Source organism: Pectinophora gossypiella, chromosome 3, assembly GCF_024362695.1.
Source record: "Pectinophora gossypiella chromosome 3, ilPecGoss1.1, whole genome shotgun sequence".
NCBI lineage: Eukaryota > Metazoa > Arthropoda > Insecta > Lepidoptera > Gelechiidae > Pectinophora > Pectinophora gossypiella.
The window spans coordinates 8168790-8189565 of NC_065406.1; the positions used below are offsets into that span (position 1 = coordinate 8168790).

The window sequence follows — 20776 nt, forward strand, 5'->3', positions numbered from 1 at the left end:
GACGTGATTTATTGTAAATTTGCCGCAGATATGGTACAAAATTTAAGACAACAGGCCTGAGGGTGCCCAGTTAGGCGCGAACCTCGGCTCAGGGCGTCGGCTTAGAGAAAGAATATTTGAAAGAATTAATCGACCCTAGTCGGTCGAAAAGAGAAGAAAGAAAGGAAGAAGGAAGGAAGAAAAGGAAGGAAGGGGGAAAAGAGAAAGGGGTAGACCTAGGAGAAGTCTGAATACGGTCCTGAAACAGGCGTATCCGTTTTACCTACATGTTTAATAAAATCCAAAACAATGCTATAATAATTGGCACCCTCAACGTGTACATATCCGTTCCAGGGTAGATACAGAAAGATAAGGACTGAGTTTATGTATATGTGTAGATTGGAACATAATTTGTCGACAAAAATCTGTCATTCATTATACACAAATCAATCCGCACTGAAACAGCATGGTGGAGTATAATCCATACCCCCTCCAGTACGTAAATATATACAACACGTAAATTTGTTAAAATTGAGGGCGTTTATAGAATATAAATTGAGTATTATTTTTAATTACCAACATTTGTCAAAAGGTATTTAATTTGTTACTTTACCTTAAAACTACTTCCTCCTCCGCAATGTGAATAGTGAAGGCCTGGATTGTAGGGCCTTGAAGGCTAGAGTGATTATTAGGTAAGTGTTACATGAAATCTTTAAAACTTATGTTTCAAAATTAGAAAACATAGCAAAGTACTCTCTAAACTCTTATCAATCACTCACGAACTGAAGGATATTTAGAGCAAACTCTATCCAAAAAATGAACTCACTAAGTACAAAATAATATTTACAGAAATACTTTTAAGCTCTTAACCATAACTTTCTGAAGGTGTAGGTAGGCCTGGTATCCTAAAACACATGGTATCCTAGTGTAGGTTCCAGCCTCTACAAATATTACCATGTAAGTATTTTAGTAGAAAAATTAAATTTTTACTTACTTAGGTACTTACTGACTTCACTGGGTTCATCAAATGTCGTATTAATTTATAGACGGAGCGAATATTGCCCGTAGTTTAGTGAGTTCTTATACATTATGTGAGTTAGTAGGTATATAAGATCTTTCGGATAAATAGTAGGTATATTATATTTTTACATATGTTTTCTTATACATAAAAGAGACGGGTGAAGCAAGCAAGTCCTCTCACCTGCAGGAAGCAAGAAACACACAAGTTTTTCAACTTGGTCATCGCTGTAAAAAAATATCCTTTACCTAAAATAGAACTCTGTCAACGGAGTGTAGTGCCCGGAGGAGGAAGCGGCTTGTGCGCAGCATCTCAGATGCGCGCGCTAATTCCGTGCGCCCGCGCAGAATAGTTAATGACCGTCCAGCTAGTACTCACTCCCATCAGTATTCACAGACCATTGCCCACTCCCGCTAGCATATCGCTAAAAATACGAGATACCACAAGGGCACCTCATGGTCATCGCGACCTCACCTTAATCACATAAAAATTTCAATTGATTGTTAGTTCCTGCTATAACAACATTTTATCATGAAACTACAAAACGGCACGAAATTGTCATGTTCTAACTTATGTTCATGTATGGGTGAGGCCCCACTTTGTAGTAGACGATAAACACGATTAAGTTGTAAAACATTTCCTTCATTCTTATTGAAACCATGGGTCCAAAATATGGTCGCACTTGCAGTCCACAATTATTATCTACAGTACTTTAAAATAAAACAAAATTATCCACATTTACGAATTTATTAAAATCTCTACATATGAGTTCTACATGTTTTTATTGTTTGCAATTAGGAAGACTTTTAATTTTATTAATAATTATTTACTTTTCAAAATAATCATACCTATATTTCAAGTTTTAAGTATGTCAATTTAATGATCTGCATCGATCTGTTCCGATAATAAGTTTCAACCGTCTTTAATTACGGATGAAACGCATAAACCCGAATACAGATATTTTAATCAACGTTTATTGTCCTTTGATGTTCAGTCAATGCGGAAAATCGACGACTATAGTGTCCATTTACATCTTTACATCTTCTTTATAGACTAATGAACATGTATAACTTGTCATGGAAGACATTCAAACTGAAATGAAAACATTCAGTACCGAACGTGGTTTTGGAAGTAACGTTGGTAAGTATCCGCGTACTTAATTAAAACACATAATACCGGGTTCAACAATATGGGCTAAATAGAAAAACAATGGAATTACTTATTATCTTATTGATGATCCGATATTTGAGTAAAACTGTCGGGAAAAACGTACATCAAGCCAAAATCAAGCTCAAGTTCATCAAGCGTTTCACGTAGCTTTTCTGAAATATGTCTATTGACGCCAAATTTATAAATATTTTATAAATCTAGCGTCTACTCCACCAAGAACATCTTGTCTAAAGGTCCTGGGTTGCATTGTTCTTGATAACCCGCATTATGTCTATCGGTCATTCATATCACGTTCTAATAGACAAGTTACTGAAGCCAGGTACCATCGTATACCGGTAAAGCGTACCCACCTTATGTTTACGGTTCATTCAAAGTTCTTTATATATAAAAAATGTTCAACTAAACTCATGCATCTATTTGCTCTCTTTAATATTATATGATGTGTTCTTCAAGGACAGGATAAACTACTGAAGCCAGGTATATCAATGAAACCTCGCTGGAAGACATCGATGTCGGTATTATCGCGTATGCGCTCGGCAAGGGCCTTCTCTTGAGCTAGCGGATGCCAGGCGCCCAGCGTGCACGCAGCGTCGTCGCGCGCGCTGTGGTAGTGACAGCGTCGCGTCGCACGCGCAGACGGCACGTACTCGAACACGCGCACGCGGCGGCAACGGTGCAGCGAGAACCACACGCCTGAACATGTAACTCATGTTGTAGAAATGGCAAAATAATTATCGAAGCATTGTTAATTGAATTTCATTGTTGAAATGTTACAAATTAAAGTTCTAGTACATAGACTACGTAATACAAAATGTCTTTACTTTTTTAACATATCGAACTACTAGAATAGTTATTTTTTAATCATTCAGAAAGATTATAAAGTAACATTCTGTGTGTAGATATTGGAATTTAGCTTTTTATTCAAGAAAACAAAAACAACGCGGTGAGGAGTAAATTTTAAAATGCCGAATTCCGAATAATATAGTTATAAATGTAAGGTGGACTTACCTATAAAACCTGAAGAAGGAGGGTTCCGGCGCAACCTGTAAGGAGAGGAGTCTTGCAGCACAGACCACAGCCCCCATAACACTTGAGGTGACAATAAATGGACGTCTGCATCAGTTCTGTCTTGTAGCAATCTGAAAATTCGCATAATGGTTTTAGTCACTGAAACGACAACAAACCTAGATAGATATTAAGTAAGTACGTGAAATATGTAAGTATTGTTAAGTTTAAGAATGTTTACTGGAATTAGTTTTGTATTTGTCAACTATTGTTATGTCATTATTTATCTTTATTAATCAATAAACGTTTGTAAGTAAGTATAGAATATAAATAAATAAATATTAACCCTCTTAGATTTACAATTTAAATATAATAATAAAGTACTGCATAAAAACCGTGATGGAAAACTCCACTTGATATTAACTCAGAATAATAATTTGAATCATCCCCCTCAGTATTCGTTACGATGTCACTTACACCCCGTGCAAGTACCAGTAGCCGTATGGTTGTAAAAGACACCGTAACGAATACTGAGGGGGATGATTCAGACCATGACTCTGTTGATAACGAGTGAAATTTTCTGTCGGAAATTTCATGAAAATTTTAGTGTTATTTGAATTATTTTCAGTTCCATAGTTTTGCAACGAAAAATTCCGCTTGATGTAAACCCAGAATCATGGTCTAAATCATCCTTCAAAGTTTTAACAACGATGTTACTAGCAACTGTGAATCTCTTACTTCTTATACACGGGAAAGAGAGGGAAGTCCGGATGGTTGTACCACTCTTCCAGAGTAGAGGAGTAGTTAGCAGGGTCCCATATTAGTAGAGATGTATCTTTATACAGCGGATCCTCTAAGAAATGGAATTCGGGTTTCGTTACAACCTGCAATAATATAGAGATACCAAATTAAAATGTTTTGTAAGTATATTAGTAAGTCTACGAGTCTTATTTTATGTACCTTAATATACGATCCCGACTACACGATAACTCTAGCCATAGAGGCGGCCAATCAGCTCGCGACACCAAACACTTCAGGACTCCGATTTGTCCAGCCAAGTAGTTAATGCCATCTACGGCAAATTACAATAAGTCACGTCAAAAAAAAATATGTTCATTAAATAGGATCTATCAATCAATCAATCGAAGGGATTTTTTTTGCTAGAGTGTAAGTACTTATTTTTCCTTGGCCACTGCGTGGTATTCCGCTCTATTTCGCTGGATTACATACTTCTTTTCTACAGTGCCTTTGTAACCGTTAGCCTCGGCGCAAACAAGCCACATACCTTAACCACTGGTGGCTGTCGCGAGCTACCGCCACATTTATAACAGTAACAGTAGAAGCGAGTGATAACCACTTATAATAAGGGACTTTCCAATCGGTGTTCCCCAAAACACGATAGGTGGCGTTGTTAAGTTTTTTCTTCGTTTAAACTTCTAATTTCATGGATAACATTCTAATTTAATGGATAACAGATATATGCATCTTTTATCTTTGTTTTTGGGTAAAAATGATGACCCTTTTTATTACACCAAGGTACAATAACAACTTCCACTCATTATTATTCTAGTCAAGATAAATAGAAGCCACATCATTCTATACATAATGTGATCCAAATATTAAACAACAATTATTTTTGTATATGCTACTGCCATTACATTGTATTTTGGAATAATTATGTACCCGAGTAATGAGAAAATACGTCATCATCATCAGCCGTACGACGCCCACTGCTGGGCATAGGCCTCCCCCAAGGATCTCCACGATGATCGGTCCTGCGCTGCCCGCATCCAGCGGCTTCCCGCGACCTTCACCAGATCGTCGGTCCACCTTGTAGCGGGTCTACCCACTGAGCGTCGTCCGACACGTGGTCGCCATTCTAGAACCTTTCCGCCCCAGCGGCCATCGGTTCTCCTCGCTATGTGTCCTGCCCACTGCCACTTCAGCTTTGCAATTCTCCGAGCTATGTCGAGAAAATACGTAATTATCACGTTTAATCTGAACAACGCCATCTATATTGTTTTGGTGAACGTAGCCTGGAAAGTTCCTCGTTGTATAGAGATTGTCAGAGTAGGTATACCTGTGAATTCAGTACGCGAAATGTAGTTTTATATCCAACATCCTCTGTGTAATTCTCGGTGGGAGCATTGTTGAATCTCAACACCATGTCATGGGAATCTGTTGGCACAGAGGAAGAAAATTAGTTTTTCATCACGCTTTATCAAATGAGAAAACTTGATTGTGATATTTCTGATGACCTCGTACCAAGAGCAGTTTGGAAAATCTTTGAACTAATGTAGTTGGATAAATAAGTATATTCTCAAATAAAAGTAAATATGTATATTCTACGTATAATTCTATTCAGATTTCTTTAAATTGTAAATATTGACTTAAAATTTTCTTTTATTATCGAATGGGCGTGTAAAAATCCCAATCTTAGGTGGGTGATATACCCGATCATATCAATCATAATTTGATTAAATAAAAAATTATACCAAACAATATATTAAACTTCCGGCTCTGGTTACAATATAACATAGATACGGATCCAATACAAAATAATAGTATTTTTGTCTTCTAATTCACACCACACAGTTCGTGACAATATTTTTTTGTGCGGCAGTCGTATCAAGGCCCTGTCTCCCTTAGAAACTTACAGTATTATAATACGATTAATACTTTCAGCGGATTAATCGTAGAGAATCATTTCCAATAACTGCGGTCACCTTGAAAACTATCGCGCTGCTCGTTTCCGCTCCACTTCAGGAATTTTGAAATAATGCCAAGGGAATAAGCGAAATCTTTTCAAACTATTGTTTATTGTTGAGATTCTAAAGCCAATAATAGCACGTAATATTATGTTATGCTTAGATAGCCGGAGAAGTGTAATTGGAAAGTTATAACAGCGTTAGTACGGCGATTTTTGAGTAACAATTCCTTTAGAATTAAACTTTTAGTTCTATTCCTTCAAATAGTAGTTTTACAATTGAAAGTGCTATTTTAACAGATAAGGACTGTAAATAATCAACGACTATAATACTTATATAGAGCAAATAAAAAAGGTATCTCGTTGATGTCTTTCTGTGTAGTTTTAAATAGGTTGGACGAAAAATAAATTCAAATTCACTTATTCTTTTTGTCGCATTATGTCGCACCTTTCGGTATACGAATTAAGCATGAAATACCTACCTATTATGAAAAATAAATACACGCACTTACTAAGTAAACATGACGACCATTCAACCAATCTCGTTATATGGTTATTTATATAATAACTACTGTAAAAAATCAAACAGTAATTGTTCAAATGTGATTCTAGTTCCTACAGGTTTCTTTAATAAGTTTTTAAGTATAGTCCTCCAAAGACTTTGACCGAGTTATTTTCTTGAGCACATAGTTAGTAAGGTCATTTTGAGTTCGACTCAGCACATGTAAGAAAGCGGAACAATGGAGTAAACAACACAATTAAACACCCGATAATTACACCCATCCTCGACAGGTATCGAGTAAAACATGAGTGAGGCGATCACTTTTTATAAGTGTAAGTACGACATTTCCTTGATATACTGTCGCTCGAGAGGAGCTAATTGACCATATAAATCACGACTAGGGTGATCAAAAATCGACCTTACTTGTTCTGTCAGGGTGATGTTCCAATGTACTTACTTTATGTTAGAGTTTTTTTACTTTAATATCTTTGTAAGTCCTACTGACAATTCAAGTTAGGTTAAATTCTAAACAAAGTAAAAAATGACCAGAAAAAACAGTAGGAAAGTAAATAACTATGAGAATTACTTTGAAGATTGTTTTATTATAATGTTAAATAACAAAATATGATGTTTCTATTCCCAGTAATTTCCTCAAAATGCCTAAATAATTAGATTTGGCGCCTGTGTATTTGTACCCCAGCAGCCCTAATAACCAGGTCACGCGCAGGGGTAAAAGAAAATCACGCGACAATCCAAACGATCTATAATGGAAAATAAAACTGTTCAATAATGTATGTGCTGCGTTTACGCCTCGCTTCGTTCTATTGTTGTGAACATTGCGACACCGTCGCACACTTAGCATCAATCTTATGTTATAGATCAATTATACTGTAGTGACAGAAAGGACGAAGACGCCGGTAGCAGGTAGATACCTACTTCCACACGCGCTAGCAGAAAATGTACACTCTGTAATTACCGCCTATGAGAGAAAAAAATCCGCGTATCGAGGTTAAGCGAAAACCCAGAGAAAATACGCACTGAACTCGTGATTTCAGATACAGTTATACAACTAGACTAGAATAAATCAAGAGGTAGGAATCATACCCTAAAATATTAAGTCTCATCTTAGTAATAAAACAAAGTAGTAGAGTGGCAAACAAAATAGGTAAAGCATTAAAATATTTTCAAGTAGACTGTTTTGAAAGTGTTTTCATGTCGTCATATTGTGATGATATCCTGTGTACAATAAATTATTAAAATAAATAAATAATTGAATTTTCAAGGTTTTACCGTCTTAATTCTGTGTAACTTCTATAAACTTAAACACTTTAAAATATCAATACTGCGTCTATCTTCAATTCAATTCTTTGTACCGCTGCATAGTGTCCAGGGTCGGCTAAGCTCAAGTAAAGTACAATGGTGCAGAATGAATTATGCACGGGCGTGGGTTGTTGACACTGCGCACGCATCCCGTGAGCCATGGACCGACTAATATCAATACAAATATTCCTTCCAAACATACTGCTCGCTTGTTTGGACGTCCTCCCTACTAATTAGCACTCAAATGAAGACAGCAAATACTCATAAATCGTTAACGACAAGTGTGAAAGTAAAAGAATATTTTTAGTTGGCAAAAATTTGCATTTGAATTTTATGCATCTGGACGTGGTCGTTGCAAAGAAAAGAAGCAAGAAAACAACCTAGACTAAACGTCAAAACGAAAAGTACATTTCTATGGATTTTTTATACGTTACGCTAAGTGTGCGGTGATGATATCGCAATGTTCACTTCAATAGACAGAGGCGAGCGGTAATTATTAATTATAAATGAATCAATAAGAAAAAATTGATTATTTTTTAATCATCTTAAACTAGTTTCTATTAATAATTTATCTTTGAGCCAGTCGCGTAGCCTATTTGATTTGATTTCTTCTGACGACAATACAAGTGGGACTTCAATAGCAAAATAAACGAAAAGCTGCAGGTATCTCGCAGCTCTGATGCTATGCTGAAGCAGAGGTAGAGTTGGATTAATGAATCACGGCTTCTGTAACATGGATTTATGAATAACGGCATTTATCCCAATACCAAAAGTTACTGTAAATTGTATCCTTATACCTTTTAGATCTACCTTCCCCAATGTTTACGAGAGCACGCTGATAATGTACGTATGTAAGTATAATGTCTGTTTGTCGTTTGGAAATGCGATGACAGGACTAAATAAGCTTTATTGTGTGTGTATAGCTTTAATGTAATTGAGCTTACTGCATTTTGTCCAGCCAAGTAGTTATTACCGTCTAAGGCAAACCTACTATGAGTGACTTCAAAAATAAAAGCAAGAAAATTACAGTTTTGCAATTGTGTATTTTATCTAACGAGCCATACGTCATAATTTAAAGATAATATCTTAGATCAGAGTTAGATCTTCCTTATCTCTACGTAGTTAATAGTATACAATTAAACAGTTTGCAATAAAAACCTTAAGTTTATTTACATAAGTTGTTAATAAGTAGGAAATCATAGTATGCGCCGTGATTCGTGTGTCATTGTCTCGGCCACGTCTGCGCTATAAAGTTATCACAATTTTTAAGAAAGGACAAAGGCATGGTCTGCGGTTATTGAATGACTAACAAACACAGTGCAATATAATTTACATGAAAATGAATCATCTGCTGTCTTTTTTGTTTTTACTATAAGGATGTGAGATTAGCTCTATGTTATTCCAAAAAACATAAAATCAGAAGGTAGTTGCAACTACAGCCAAGAGCAGATTATTTCCACATACCTACTACTACTATTACTACTACTACTTTTATCAATTCTAATAGTAATACAGGGTGTTAGTGACATTGGAACGAATACCGAGGGGGATTTTTACGACAGAAAATTCCACTTGATATCAACTCGGAATCATGGTCTGAATCATCCGTAAAAGTTTTCGTAATGATGTCACTAACACCCTGTATAGGTTTACGACTAAATTCTCAACAAGTTCACGACTATAGTCTGAACGGGTCGGAGGAGGGGCTGGCGAGGAGTGGATGTGTAGTACACCTCTGCCTTCGATACAGATATAATGGTATGTTATTTGATTATACAGTCAGAGATACACTAAGTACCGTACCGCATGATGAACTAAGTACCGTGCCCGCGTTTCCTGGAGCCTTTTAAACCAAAGTGATAAGTAATGAATCGTATCGCCATCTATCCAGGTCTTAGGGCTGTGCGAGGTGGGGGGGAGGCAAAATCAACCAAGACTGGCCGCAAACTAAAACTTCATCGCGTTAGATTGCGGCCACATAATACTCATACCGGGTGGCCTTAAACAACATTCTTGAAAGATTTAAAACAAATAAAATAAATAAATTAATAATAGGTAAATTTCGGCCGTAAACTAATCGAAAAATTTTGTATTTTAAGGGGCTGAGAACGGCCTCCGTGGTTCAGTGGTTGAGCATTCGGCTCACGATCCGGAGGTCCCGGGTTCGAATTCAAAAATCACTTTGTGATCGCTAGTTTGGTAAGGACATTACAGGTTGATCACCTAATTGTCTAAAAAGTAAAAAGATCCGTGCTTCGGAAGGCACGTTAAGCCGTTGGTCCCGGTTATTACTTACTTATGTAAGCATGTAGTCGTTATATGAGTCATGTCAGGGGCCTATGGCGGCTCTGTAATAACCCTGACACCAGGGTTGATGGGGTTGGTGATTCACCTCACAATCCACACGATAGAAGAAGAAGGGGCTGAGGTGTGCCACTTTGAGGTCTCGCACCACCTAAATATTTTGCTAGGGCCGCCACTGTATCCATCACCGGTCGTTAGCCAACTGCATAACTTGATGTTTGAACGCAAGTCCAAGTATGATAGTCAAGTATATATTAACAATCTTGACTACAAACAAGAATGCCGTCAAAGATGGCGATTATCCATAAACAGTAGGATTTTCCATCGAGCACGCGCAGGCATGGCAGAGAACTTGTAAATGTCGCCGACGTGTGGCGCCATAACATTCCCCGATACCCTACGTATATACAAGGTGTTATTATGTTCTACTGATGTGATATCTACACTGCAGCGATTATTAGACTAGCCGATCCATCCTGTCCGATGCCTTACGTATACGTAGTATTATTCCTTAAACTTCATGGTTTATATGGCAACCGGTAGTCGTATAGTAGACAACCATTACTGCCAGAGTCAAGTACTTATAGAAAAGACACTTGTCCATAGAGAATGTCTTGAAAATGTATCCAAAGTCAATCCAGGGATAACTATTGTATTACCTGAAATAGGAGAACACGATTATTCCTTATTCTATGTCGATGCGTCAAGGTTGCGGGCTCGACGATCGGTAATATTAGGATCGTGTAGTCTAATAGCAAATTGCCACGATCTGAACCAATCGGTGAGCCAGTGAGCTTGGGCAGGCTAATAACCGTTTCCCTACGCATTCCAATTAGTCAGGGAACTTTAATATCAACTGGCTAACACTTTTTTTTCGGTTCATAATTTATAGATTATGTTCAGTCATGAGCAATATAATGTACCCACTTTAGGACTCTGTCGCACTAACATATTTGACATTTAGTGTGACTTACAGTTCAATTTGTCAAAAAAGTTAATGTGACATGGTACCAAAGTGTATATATATTAATGCTCGTGACCATTCGTGCGTGAAATACTCATACCTACCAAAACAGACGCACATAAACCCATGGTCGTAATCCATGATAGGATGGGCAGAGCCACAAGTTCACAAAAGACAATTTGCAGCTCCATAACATAACGACTATTTTATTACACAAAGGAAATACAAAAATACAAAATAAAAGAGAAATAGAAAGAGTACAATTTTTGGTAAGTACAAAGTAATAAATAATTTGTATGAATGTATTGATGTAACAATTTTATTTTAATTTTTAATATGGTAATGTGACTAATTTTTATCTTGACGTGTAATACGAATTATTACCAATAAATTATATGAATATAATAAGATGGATTATGATGATGATCATTGCCCGTATAGGTAGAGGACCGTAAGGAAGTAAAGTTACCGCTACGCGAATCGGAAAGCGCTGCGCAAAAGCGTTTGCGCTGAGCTTGAAAGAGATATTCGAAGGACTGCAATCACAGTACATCCTGTGCATTTTATCAGCATATCACGTGGATATCGCACGTTTCGAACTAAACCTAGATGGGAACATGAATAAAGCAATACATCAGATCGATTGCTGACTGATATCCCTGCAGGAGAATAGGTACCGACTTTTATAAAGTTGTTGTATTTCATATAAATGAGAAGGTAAACTCAACTACAAAACAAGAAGTGCAAATAATCGACACCGAAGTCTTATGTTGATAGACAAAAAGTCGTACACATAAGAGTTAATACATTTCTTTCAGTGAAAGTTGCTTGCCTAGTAACACTCGTAAGAAAATTTTAAGAGGAGCCGTAGTGTAACGTAGGTACCTACACTTAGTATTCCTATGCACAATTTTAAGAATTCTATAGTTATAAAAATGTTTGCACTTGTTTACTACACATCCAATAGTTTAACAGCTGATTCATGTTACCTATATTTCTAGCAATTCCCTCAATACAGTGATTATAATGTGATTAAACACGGATGGTAATATAATTTATTCGTAGTAAAGGTTCTGTCATCAAACAATATCGATTGCTAACATTGTGGCCATATTGTGACTAAGTAACCAGTGAACTCCCGTGTACAAAACAATAAATTCGTGTAATTCGCATACGATTTGGGCCGTTCTGCGAAGAATACTGCCTGCGCATGTCAATGCGTCTACAAAGCAAAGATCCGATGCGATAACTTCACAATACGCGGTCGATCACCCTTCTATTATAGCTACATTGATATACTTTAGGCAAATCACAGTAAGTAGGTATATGTTTAATTTACTGGTCCGATTTCTTAACGGTCAGATAGCGTCCATTCGTAGAATGAAGTCTTCCAAATTTGAATTTATTTATACATCATTTTGCTATCCCATTGACAAATAATTCAGATTGAAAAATCAGCCATTTACTCGCACGATGATGAATTGAATCTGTAAATGAATTCAGATCCTGGGGATTAAAATGGCCACATCGAAGCAATTCATCTCGGAAAGCAATATTGGAATTTGACATTTGCGCATATACAAGTAAGTGCGCAATTAGGCGCAACGCAATGCACACAAAACGTCAAATAGCAATATTGCTTTTTAGATGAATTGCTTCGATGTGGCTGTTTAACTCCCCTGTATTTACATACTTACATAAACGCTAGTCATTGATAAAAGACAACCCGCGTATTTAATAGCGTATTACGGTATTAGAAACATTTTGCAGCTTATATTAGTTACGCAATGAATACCAAATTGTATTGTAATTTAAAATTGTAAGTTATATGAAACAAGCCCCTGCAGCCACTTCTGATGTTTGTCCCAAAATAGACATAATGAACCGTACGGTGGTAGGTATTACGCCCATCAGCCTCAAATAAATAGTTCATCACTTTTTGAAAGGACATTGCCAATGTACGATTCATTGTTAAACAAAAACGGAAACATAACTTAGTAGACAATTAGAAGGCTTCTTTGCACGTGTTACTGGCCATATCGGGGACGGTAACTGTAAACACAAATGGCGCCGTCCGTATTGTCTGATGGAAGTCGCCAACTCACATGCACTCCAACTTATGATTCAGCATTGATGTAGGCCCTCCTCGACCATGTGGGCGATTATAAATAGAAGACTATCTTGTTGTTTCTGAGCCATCGTCAAATATTAATCACCAGTTGTTACCTACTTATCTACTTTTCGGTACCTACCTATGGATTTAAAATAAGTAACTTCTTCTTCTTCTTATCGTGTGGATTATGAGATGGATTTATCAACCTCATCAACCCTGGTGACAGGGGTATTATTAAGCCGCCAAAGGCCTCTAACATGGCTCATGTAACGACTACATACTTACATCAGTAAGTAGTAACCGGGACCAACAGCTTAACGTGCCTTCCGAAGCACGGATCATCTTACTATCGAACAATCAGGTGATCAGCCTGTAACGTCCTAACCAAACTAGGGATCACAAAGTGATTTTTATGATATGTCCCCACCGGGATTCGAACCCGGGGCCTCCGCATCGTGAGGGCAACACTCAACCACTGGACCACAGAGGCCGTTAGAGCCGTTAGAAGAGTAAGTAACTAAAGAACTAGTTGTCCGTAACGTAGACCGAGATCCGCTAAGAGGAGATGGAAAACATGAAATTGAACCTTAGTACGTTTACCTACAAACAAACTGTGCTTAAAACGATCATACGTCGTCAGTGAAAATCACGTAAGAGGTTTTTTCAAAAATCACATTCTGGTGTGATTTTTGGTAACAAAAAATTTCAATCCGGGCGAAACCTCGCATTAGATACATTTACGTCCTCTATTTTTACCCGGATTAAAATTAAAAGAAATCGAGGTTTGTTAAAGAAAATCTCATTACAATGTATTTTTTTAAAGGTGTATACGTGGTTTTTCACTAAAGATGATGATATAGAAAAACGAAAACGTAATTTAGTATGAAAGTAATTTTTGGGGCAATCAGTAGGTTGGCATATTACCTATAAATTCTCCAAGCCGCGAGCCTAGCAGTGCTCCGGCGCTGGTGACGACAGCGCACGTGTTGAAGGCCCGGTGCTGCTGCAGCGGCGACCCCGGGATGCGGAACCCCAGCCGCTTGAACGGTTCATCCTCTGACGTCACCGTGCGCAGCCGCACCGCCCGCAGCGCGCACAACAACTCTAACCTCGACATCTCCTTCCTTGGACTCCCTTCGTACTTCACATCGTAAGTATTATGCACATCCAACCCCGACCTGAACACTTTACTTTCACCCATTAGAACCCTGTGAAACTCTTTCAGCATCAACTCTTTAAATTCCTCCGTGCGAGCATCACACTCTGGTGTAAATAAGTCGTCGCATAAATACTTTTCACTGTCGAACTCCAATACGGGTTTGTGTACGTTCGGGAACCGTGGACTTCCATTGCTCTTCCTCACAATGTTGTTGTTGGACGGATGTTGTGAGCCCGACAACTTATCGGGAGACTGCACCACTTTCCCGCTACTCCAAAACCCTCCAATTGCTGATCTCTTTCGTACGGAGTCTATTCTTAACGTAGAAGCGTTGTATACTGGGTAGTTGTACTTTGCTTCTAAATTCAAGCTAGTCAAGCTACTTCTCTGGGGTGTAGATGGAGTTTTGTTAAACAGCCTCTGCTTTTCAATATTCATCCAATACTGAGACCAAATTAGGTAGAGATATCCGCACATACCGAAGCAAAGGAGGTTGATAAAAACCCACACTGACATCGCTGCAGCTCGCATGTTCGATAAGTATAAATTCGATGTGAAAATGTATTAAGCTTTAATAAAGCGTTGTATTACACTGTTCAGATTAGTCGGAGAGTTTGGCTAGTATACGGAACACAGTAAATGTATTAAAGCACGTATTATTAGTTTACTATTAAGAGTAACGCGTTAAAAATCACAACCTTGACTTGGGCTAGGTTTGCACTGCAGCAGTGACGGACAGGGCGGAGCGATCAGCTGAGATGGATCCTACCGCGCATGTGCGAGCCGATGCAGCCTCCGCAACTACTTACCATTCATCGTCTCTTGTATCGCCACTATACAAGTACATTTTGTAAACAACAATTTATGAGTAGAATTAAAGTGTAAAGAAAATATAAAGTAGAAGTGGCAAAGCAATAATAATACAGTAACGTTAGTAAAATCGGGTTTATTTCGACACATACTGCTATCAGGTCACAACCTTATCCTCGCATTTTAATATGATACAGTCATGAGCAATATCATGTACCCACTTTAGAACCCTGTCCCACTATCATATTTGACATTTAATTATACTTACGGTTTAATTTGTCAAAAAAGTTAATGTGACATGGTTTCAAAAAAGTGTATACATATTAGTACTCGTGACCGTAAAGGGTCATTATTTTAGGTATTAAGCTAGATTTGAGCACTCAGGGTTATTAGGTACTAAAGGTAGGGATCACAGCTAAATATTTATTTTATACATCTTATTTATTATATCATTTAAACAAACTTATACATTCTGGATATATGGCACTTCTATGGAACATTACAAATCGTGGTTGACTTTGCTAACTGACGTACCCATATGTATTTTTTTTTTTTTTTGCTAAAGTGATTTGTCTTATTGACAATTTCAAAAGGTGCAAATCCGGTCGCCAAAAACTGTAAATATGTCAGTTCGCGACATCAGCGACGAAATGTCTCTAATTAAAATCCATTTAATTAATAATATCATATTTACTTATGTGAAATGAATGTATGAACGTGGAAGAAGTACATTTAAGCGTACGTACCTACGATTAACTTAGTTTTAATTATGGTATGACAAACTGTCCAAACGTCAACACATCGTTCATTATTATCCCTATCATATGATCCATCTAAGATATTTGGGATAGAAACTCGTTGTAACTAATAATAAATAATGTATAAGTATATATACTGTAATGTACTAAAATGATGTAATATCACTGAACAAAACATAAACGACGTCTTGCCACATTATTATAGTTTGATTTCCTCTGCTTAGTAAAATTCCTGTTAGAACAAAAATTGTAGTGTAGCATACGCGTAAATTCATCTCTTAAGCAATTATTTGGTTCCTCTGTACTTAAAGCTAATGTTAGATATGAATACCTTCAGCCAGTGGCGGTCCTAGCAAAATATTTAGGTTGTGCAAGAACATTTAGTGGCACCCCTCAGCCCCTTAAAATACAAAATTTTTCGATTAGTATACGGCCACCGAAATTTACCTCTTTAAATCTTTTAAAAATGTTGTTTACAACTCGGTATGAGTTCCAATGTGACCCGATGAAGTTAGTTTGCGGCCAGGTTGAACCAGTCTTGGTTGATTTTGGCACACCTCGCACAGCCCTAGGGCCGCCACTGCCTTCACCTAATATTATAATAACTTTGATTCACAAAAGAATAAGTAGTTAATTGAAAAAAACATGGTAACTCTTAAATTGGTCAATCCTATTGGTTACTAAAACTAATAGTATACTTATTTTCACTATTATTCAATGAGATTTTAAAACAAAATTAAACTTATTTCAAATAAGCACCAAAACACCAAAACAAGCACCAAGCACAAAACAACAAACTATATCATAAATACCTAAACACGTATATAAATTACACAAGTAGAAAAGCGTAACGAAACAAAACTTAGATTCAAATTAAATAAAAATTAATAAATTATAAAACAAAAATAAATACAAAATAAATAAAAACAAAATTATCACTTTTTTCTTGATATGCACTGGCCGCACACAAAATGCGGGTATTAGTGTTTTCTTTTTAAATGCACAAGATGGCGGCGAAGTAACTCTCAGCGAATGGTGTCGTCCCAGCGCGCGTAGGGCGCACGCGGCGGCGGCTCGGGCGCGGCGCGGCTCGCCAGCAGCGTGGAGTAGTGCAGCAGCGGCAGCGTGGCGCCACCCAGCACCAGCGCGCCGAACAGCGGCTTGTGGACTAGCCTGGGGAATATTAAACGTACTTAAACTCCAACCAATCCCTAATGGGAAGGGCAGAGCTACTAACAATTGCTGACAGTTTTAAAACAAAGTCCTGAGATGGATATGTTGAACCGTACAGAGCTGGTCAGCACATCACCTACTATGTCCATCATGCTAGAAAGGATACAAAAAGACTGGATCTACTTTAAGTTCTAAATCGATTCAGAGATTCATAAATCTCCAACCTACGCCACTGCATTCTAGCGAAATCCCGCAGCATATAATTAGTGCAGTCGGAGACATTCGTCGCAAGAAACTACGCACCATTTATTATAGGTCGAAATTATATTACGTACCTCTGAAATTATTTAAAGTTATATAATTCAGGAGTTAACTTACCAAGGTATTGATATGATGAGCAATGTGTACGAAAACGACAGGACGAAATTGATCCACCCTCTAGAACAACGCCGCAAGTTGCTTGATACCCATTGGAATTGCAAAACTGTAAACATAAAAAGAAAAATAACAAACGTACGTAGGTATACATAATATAAAGAGCTACTTTATCGCAACTATACAGTTGTCGAAGCGATTCAAAGGGTTAATCATATCCCGGGACTATAGAATCCCGCTATGTTTATCTACACTAGCAGCTCAGAACTGAGAACAATCAGTTGCTATCAACAGCAAGAACTATGAAGCTAGGCTCGCCGTTAGATTCGCAAAAATGTTTAAAGTTGTAAAATACTTACAAATAGTAACCCAATCCGGGTGCAAAGTCATCGCAGACGCGAATACTTGTACAAAGCCGAGGAGGCGATACTTCCATGTATGTACGTTAGCGTCCCGTCGTTCTATGTCGTGAAGTTGCTTCAAGCTGTAGGAACCTTTACGAAGTAGTGAGATTGGGTCCGCGTGAGGAAACATAGAGGGACTATACGCCTGGAGTGTACCTCCTTCAACAACTCCTACCGCCGTATACTGTGGATAAAAATAGATAAAGTAAATAAACAAAAAATACTAGTCTGGTTCAAATGTGATCAATAAACACAACACCATACTTTAATTTCACTCAAATTGCTATTGCCATTACTGATGCACCTGTAAAGCTCTCACAGATCACAGATCTGCACTATATCTTTCTTATTGTATAAAATGATACATCTTTCGAGTTTAAAAAGGAGACTCGACAAAAATTGATAGTGGCCAAACCCAAAAACACCAAACCTTCCTAGAAACAAGTCAAGCCATTTTGATCATCAAAATGTATACTCACAATATCGTCCTCCCGCCCCGCATACGAGAAATGTACGCGAAGATCGCCAATCTCATGTTGCAAAGCACTCTCGCCATGGTAATAGAATCCCGAGTGCAGCTTGATATCTGTGCGGTCTGGTCGAGAGTCAGACCAAATCTCATAGTAATCATTTACTTTTCTCTTCACATCAAGACCTGGAAATGTAATTTTATATTTTATTTACAGAACATCACCTATGAAGAAATAGAAGTATGATACAGAAAAGTAAACTTATATTCTAGAAGAGTGTCCCAACCTCACATAAGAAAACATACTTTTTATATAAGTATTTTTCTTTCTATGGTGATATAGTAAGATTTCCAGGTTGAAAAAGGTTGTGGAAAGCTTTCCTCAGAGATATGATGAATTAGTTTTAGTCCAAAATAGCTATTATAAAATAGTAATAGGATTTTACCTAAATATAACCAGCCAATCTTGACATTATCAGCTACATGTGTTTCACTAAACAAGGGCATAGAGGCCGGATTGTGGTGCCCTGGTCTGATGTAAAACAGGTTGGAGTCCACTACATAGTCTCTCCAGTCCTTGTGGTACCAGTATTGCTTGTGAGTCTCCTCTGCTGGGTCACTTAAGAAGTGTTCTTGATCACTGAAAGAAGAGAAAGGCAAGAGTATGTTACTGCAACTTTTTAAACACAAGGACAGAGTAGACATTTGTCAAATTAGATTTATTTTCTGCCAACTGAATTTTGAAGAACATACCTATTAGTGCTTTGAAAATTATATGGTGTTACAAAAATATACAACTGATCAAATTTAATACGCATTTCCAATTTTTTTTCAGATATTCACACCAAAGTAGGTTAATAATATATATATATATTGCAAAAAATGAAACTTACGTAGACTCCTCTATCCACTGATACATCTGCACCCGTTTCCTCAGCTTGACTGCCTGCACATGGATGTTGTAATCAGGTTCAGAAATGGGCTCGAGAATCCGCAGTGGACCCACCACATGCACGATCTTGCCTTCATACCGGGCTGAATCATCTTCTGTGTGAACATCAATAGTTTGTGCCGAATTTATGAGTTCTTCTAGCATCAAGTTACTTTGGATGGTTTGAGACTGAAAAGTAAAACATTATATTTAAGCTTTTGCTATTTACTATAGACATTATTCTCTCAGCTTTGCATAAGATTGTAATGGAAGCAACTAAAACAGGAGTTTAATAAACTACTTATTAAGTGCCAAGTTTATAAAACGATAAACTTGTTTTGTTGTTGTCTTAGAAGAACACAGTAATAGCGAAATAGTTACAAAAGTATTATTTATCTACCTCAGCCCATAGCAAGAAGTAAGTGACACCAGTAAACAGAACAAGGCTGAGTAATGTAGTTAACCAAGTTTGTTTAAACTGGTTACTAACTGCTGACCAATCCATCTGAAAAGAAATACAACATGGAACGATCAAATATCACCCAAACAGTAACCCAAGAATACATAGTAACCCAAGTATACTTATACATTGCATTAAAATTTCATAACCATATGAACAACACAGTAAGCCAAGAGAAAGCTCAATACAACAAAACATAAGTAAATGAAATTCATAGTAAGAAGATACATAAAACATAGGAATCCAGCCTAAAACAATTACTAAATTCAAAATAAAAAAGCAACCAGGAAATAATGCCTAAAAAAGCTCTATGTATGAACTAAGAGTAGATTTGAAGTTAATTTGTCTTACCTGTTTAGTGGCGGTATAGAGAACGCTACAGTATAATTAATTATAACTATGAAAGAGTTTTAAAACTGTTGTAATTCAATTTTAAAACCCATTTTCAAGGAAAAATCACAAATCTCACAATATTCGGACCAGTCCCAAACTCCCGGTTCATTTGACAATAACTTCACACCAGTTTTCACTTATTCGGTGAGGATGTGCAAACTGCATCTCCTTCTTATGTGAAATATAGATAAAAAACCATATTCTTTCATTTTTTCTATTCGAATGTACCACGGTGCCGCCGTGTATTTCTTTGAATGAGTGCAGTACACAAACGGTATTGGATTTTCAGTTGATTTCAATTCGTAAATTCACATAAAAAATAAGGAGAAATGTAATATTTTGATTACTTAAATGATTTTAACATAGTGTAAATTGTGGACACACACCTTCACAGACATTTAATTCTTTAAGATATTAAATGTCTGTGAAAAATCCAATCATTTTAATTTTTGACACGCTGAAACAAATCTAATTTTATCGATAATCTGACCACTCGGGCAGCCCAACCAACCTAGTTTGATTGACAGTCATTCTCTGAAGTTAGCGGAGATAGCAAAGGGAGTTAGCCGTCAATACAAAATAAAGTTTGTTTTCTTTTTTTTATGATGTACATTGCTTTCTCAGACAGAAAATGTCATAGGTATCTCTAGTGACTATTGCATGTACACGAAAAATACATTTAATTTTCTGAAATACGATTTTATACGATGTTGCAGCAGAATTATTGCCAATAACAATGATTTTTTTTTTTTTTTTTTGGTT

At 37.0% G+C, this 20776-nt stretch overlaps 2 protein-coding genes across 2 annotated transcripts; both read right to left on the reverse strand.

The window, feature by feature from the left end:
• Positions 1 to 1804: 1804 nt before the first annotated feature.
• LOC126381831 (beta-galactoside alpha-2,6-sialyltransferase 2) lies at positions 1805 to 14772 on the reverse strand. The gene is made up of 5 exons (XM_050031341.1): positions 14007 to 14772; positions 5253 to 5350; positions 3911 to 4056; positions 3176 to 3306; positions 1805 to 2860 (listed from the first exon to the last, which is right to left on the reverse strand). The coding sequence occupies exons 1-5, from the start codon at positions 14770 to 14772 to the stop codon at positions 2616 to 2618; spliced, it is 1386 nt and encodes a 461-aa protein (XP_049887298.1). The 3' UTR covers positions 1805 to 2615.
• A 399-nt stretch (positions 14773 to 15171) lies between these two features.
• On the reverse strand, positions 15172 to 20123 carry LOC126381835 (transmembrane protein 43 homolog). The gene is made up of 8 exons (XM_050031346.1): positions 19973 to 20123; positions 19562 to 19666; positions 19124 to 19350; positions 18677 to 18870; positions 18241 to 18416; positions 17717 to 17945; positions 17361 to 17466; positions 15172 to 16982 (listed from the first exon to the last, which is right to left on the reverse strand). Exons 2-8 carry the CDS (start codon positions 19664 to 19666, stop codon positions 16835 to 16837), a joined length of 1185 nt encoding a protein of 394 aa, XP_049887303.1. The 5' UTR covers positions 19973 to 20123; the 3' UTR covers positions 15172 to 16834.
• Positions 20124 to 20776: the final 653 nt, after the last annotated feature.

Coding starts and splice junctions, on each gene's coding strand:
- LOC126381831 (XM_050031341.1), bottom strand. CDS start 14,772: ATGCGAGCTGCAGCGATGTCAGTGTGGGTTTTTATCAACCTCCTTTGC. Junction 5,351..14,006: donor GCGGCTTGGAGAATTTATAG/GTAATATGCCAA, acceptor CTGTGCCAACAG/ATTCCCATGACATGGTGTTG. Junction 2,861..3,175: donor TCCTTCTTCAGGTTTTATAG/GTAAGTCCACCT, acceptor TTACATGTTCAG/GCGTGTGGTTCTCGCTGCAC.
- LOC126381835 (XM_050031346.1), bottom strand. CDS start 19,666: ATGGATTGGTCAGCAGTTAGTAACCAGTTTAAACAAACTTGGTTAACT. Junction 18,417..18,676: donor GATTGGCTGGTTATATTTAG/GTAAAATCCTAT, acceptor TTACATTTCCAG/GTCTTGATGTGAAGAGAAAA. Junction 16,983..17,360: donor CTCATCATATCAATACCTTG/GTAAGTTAACTC, acceptor AATATTCCCCAG/GCTAGTCCACAAGCCGCTGT.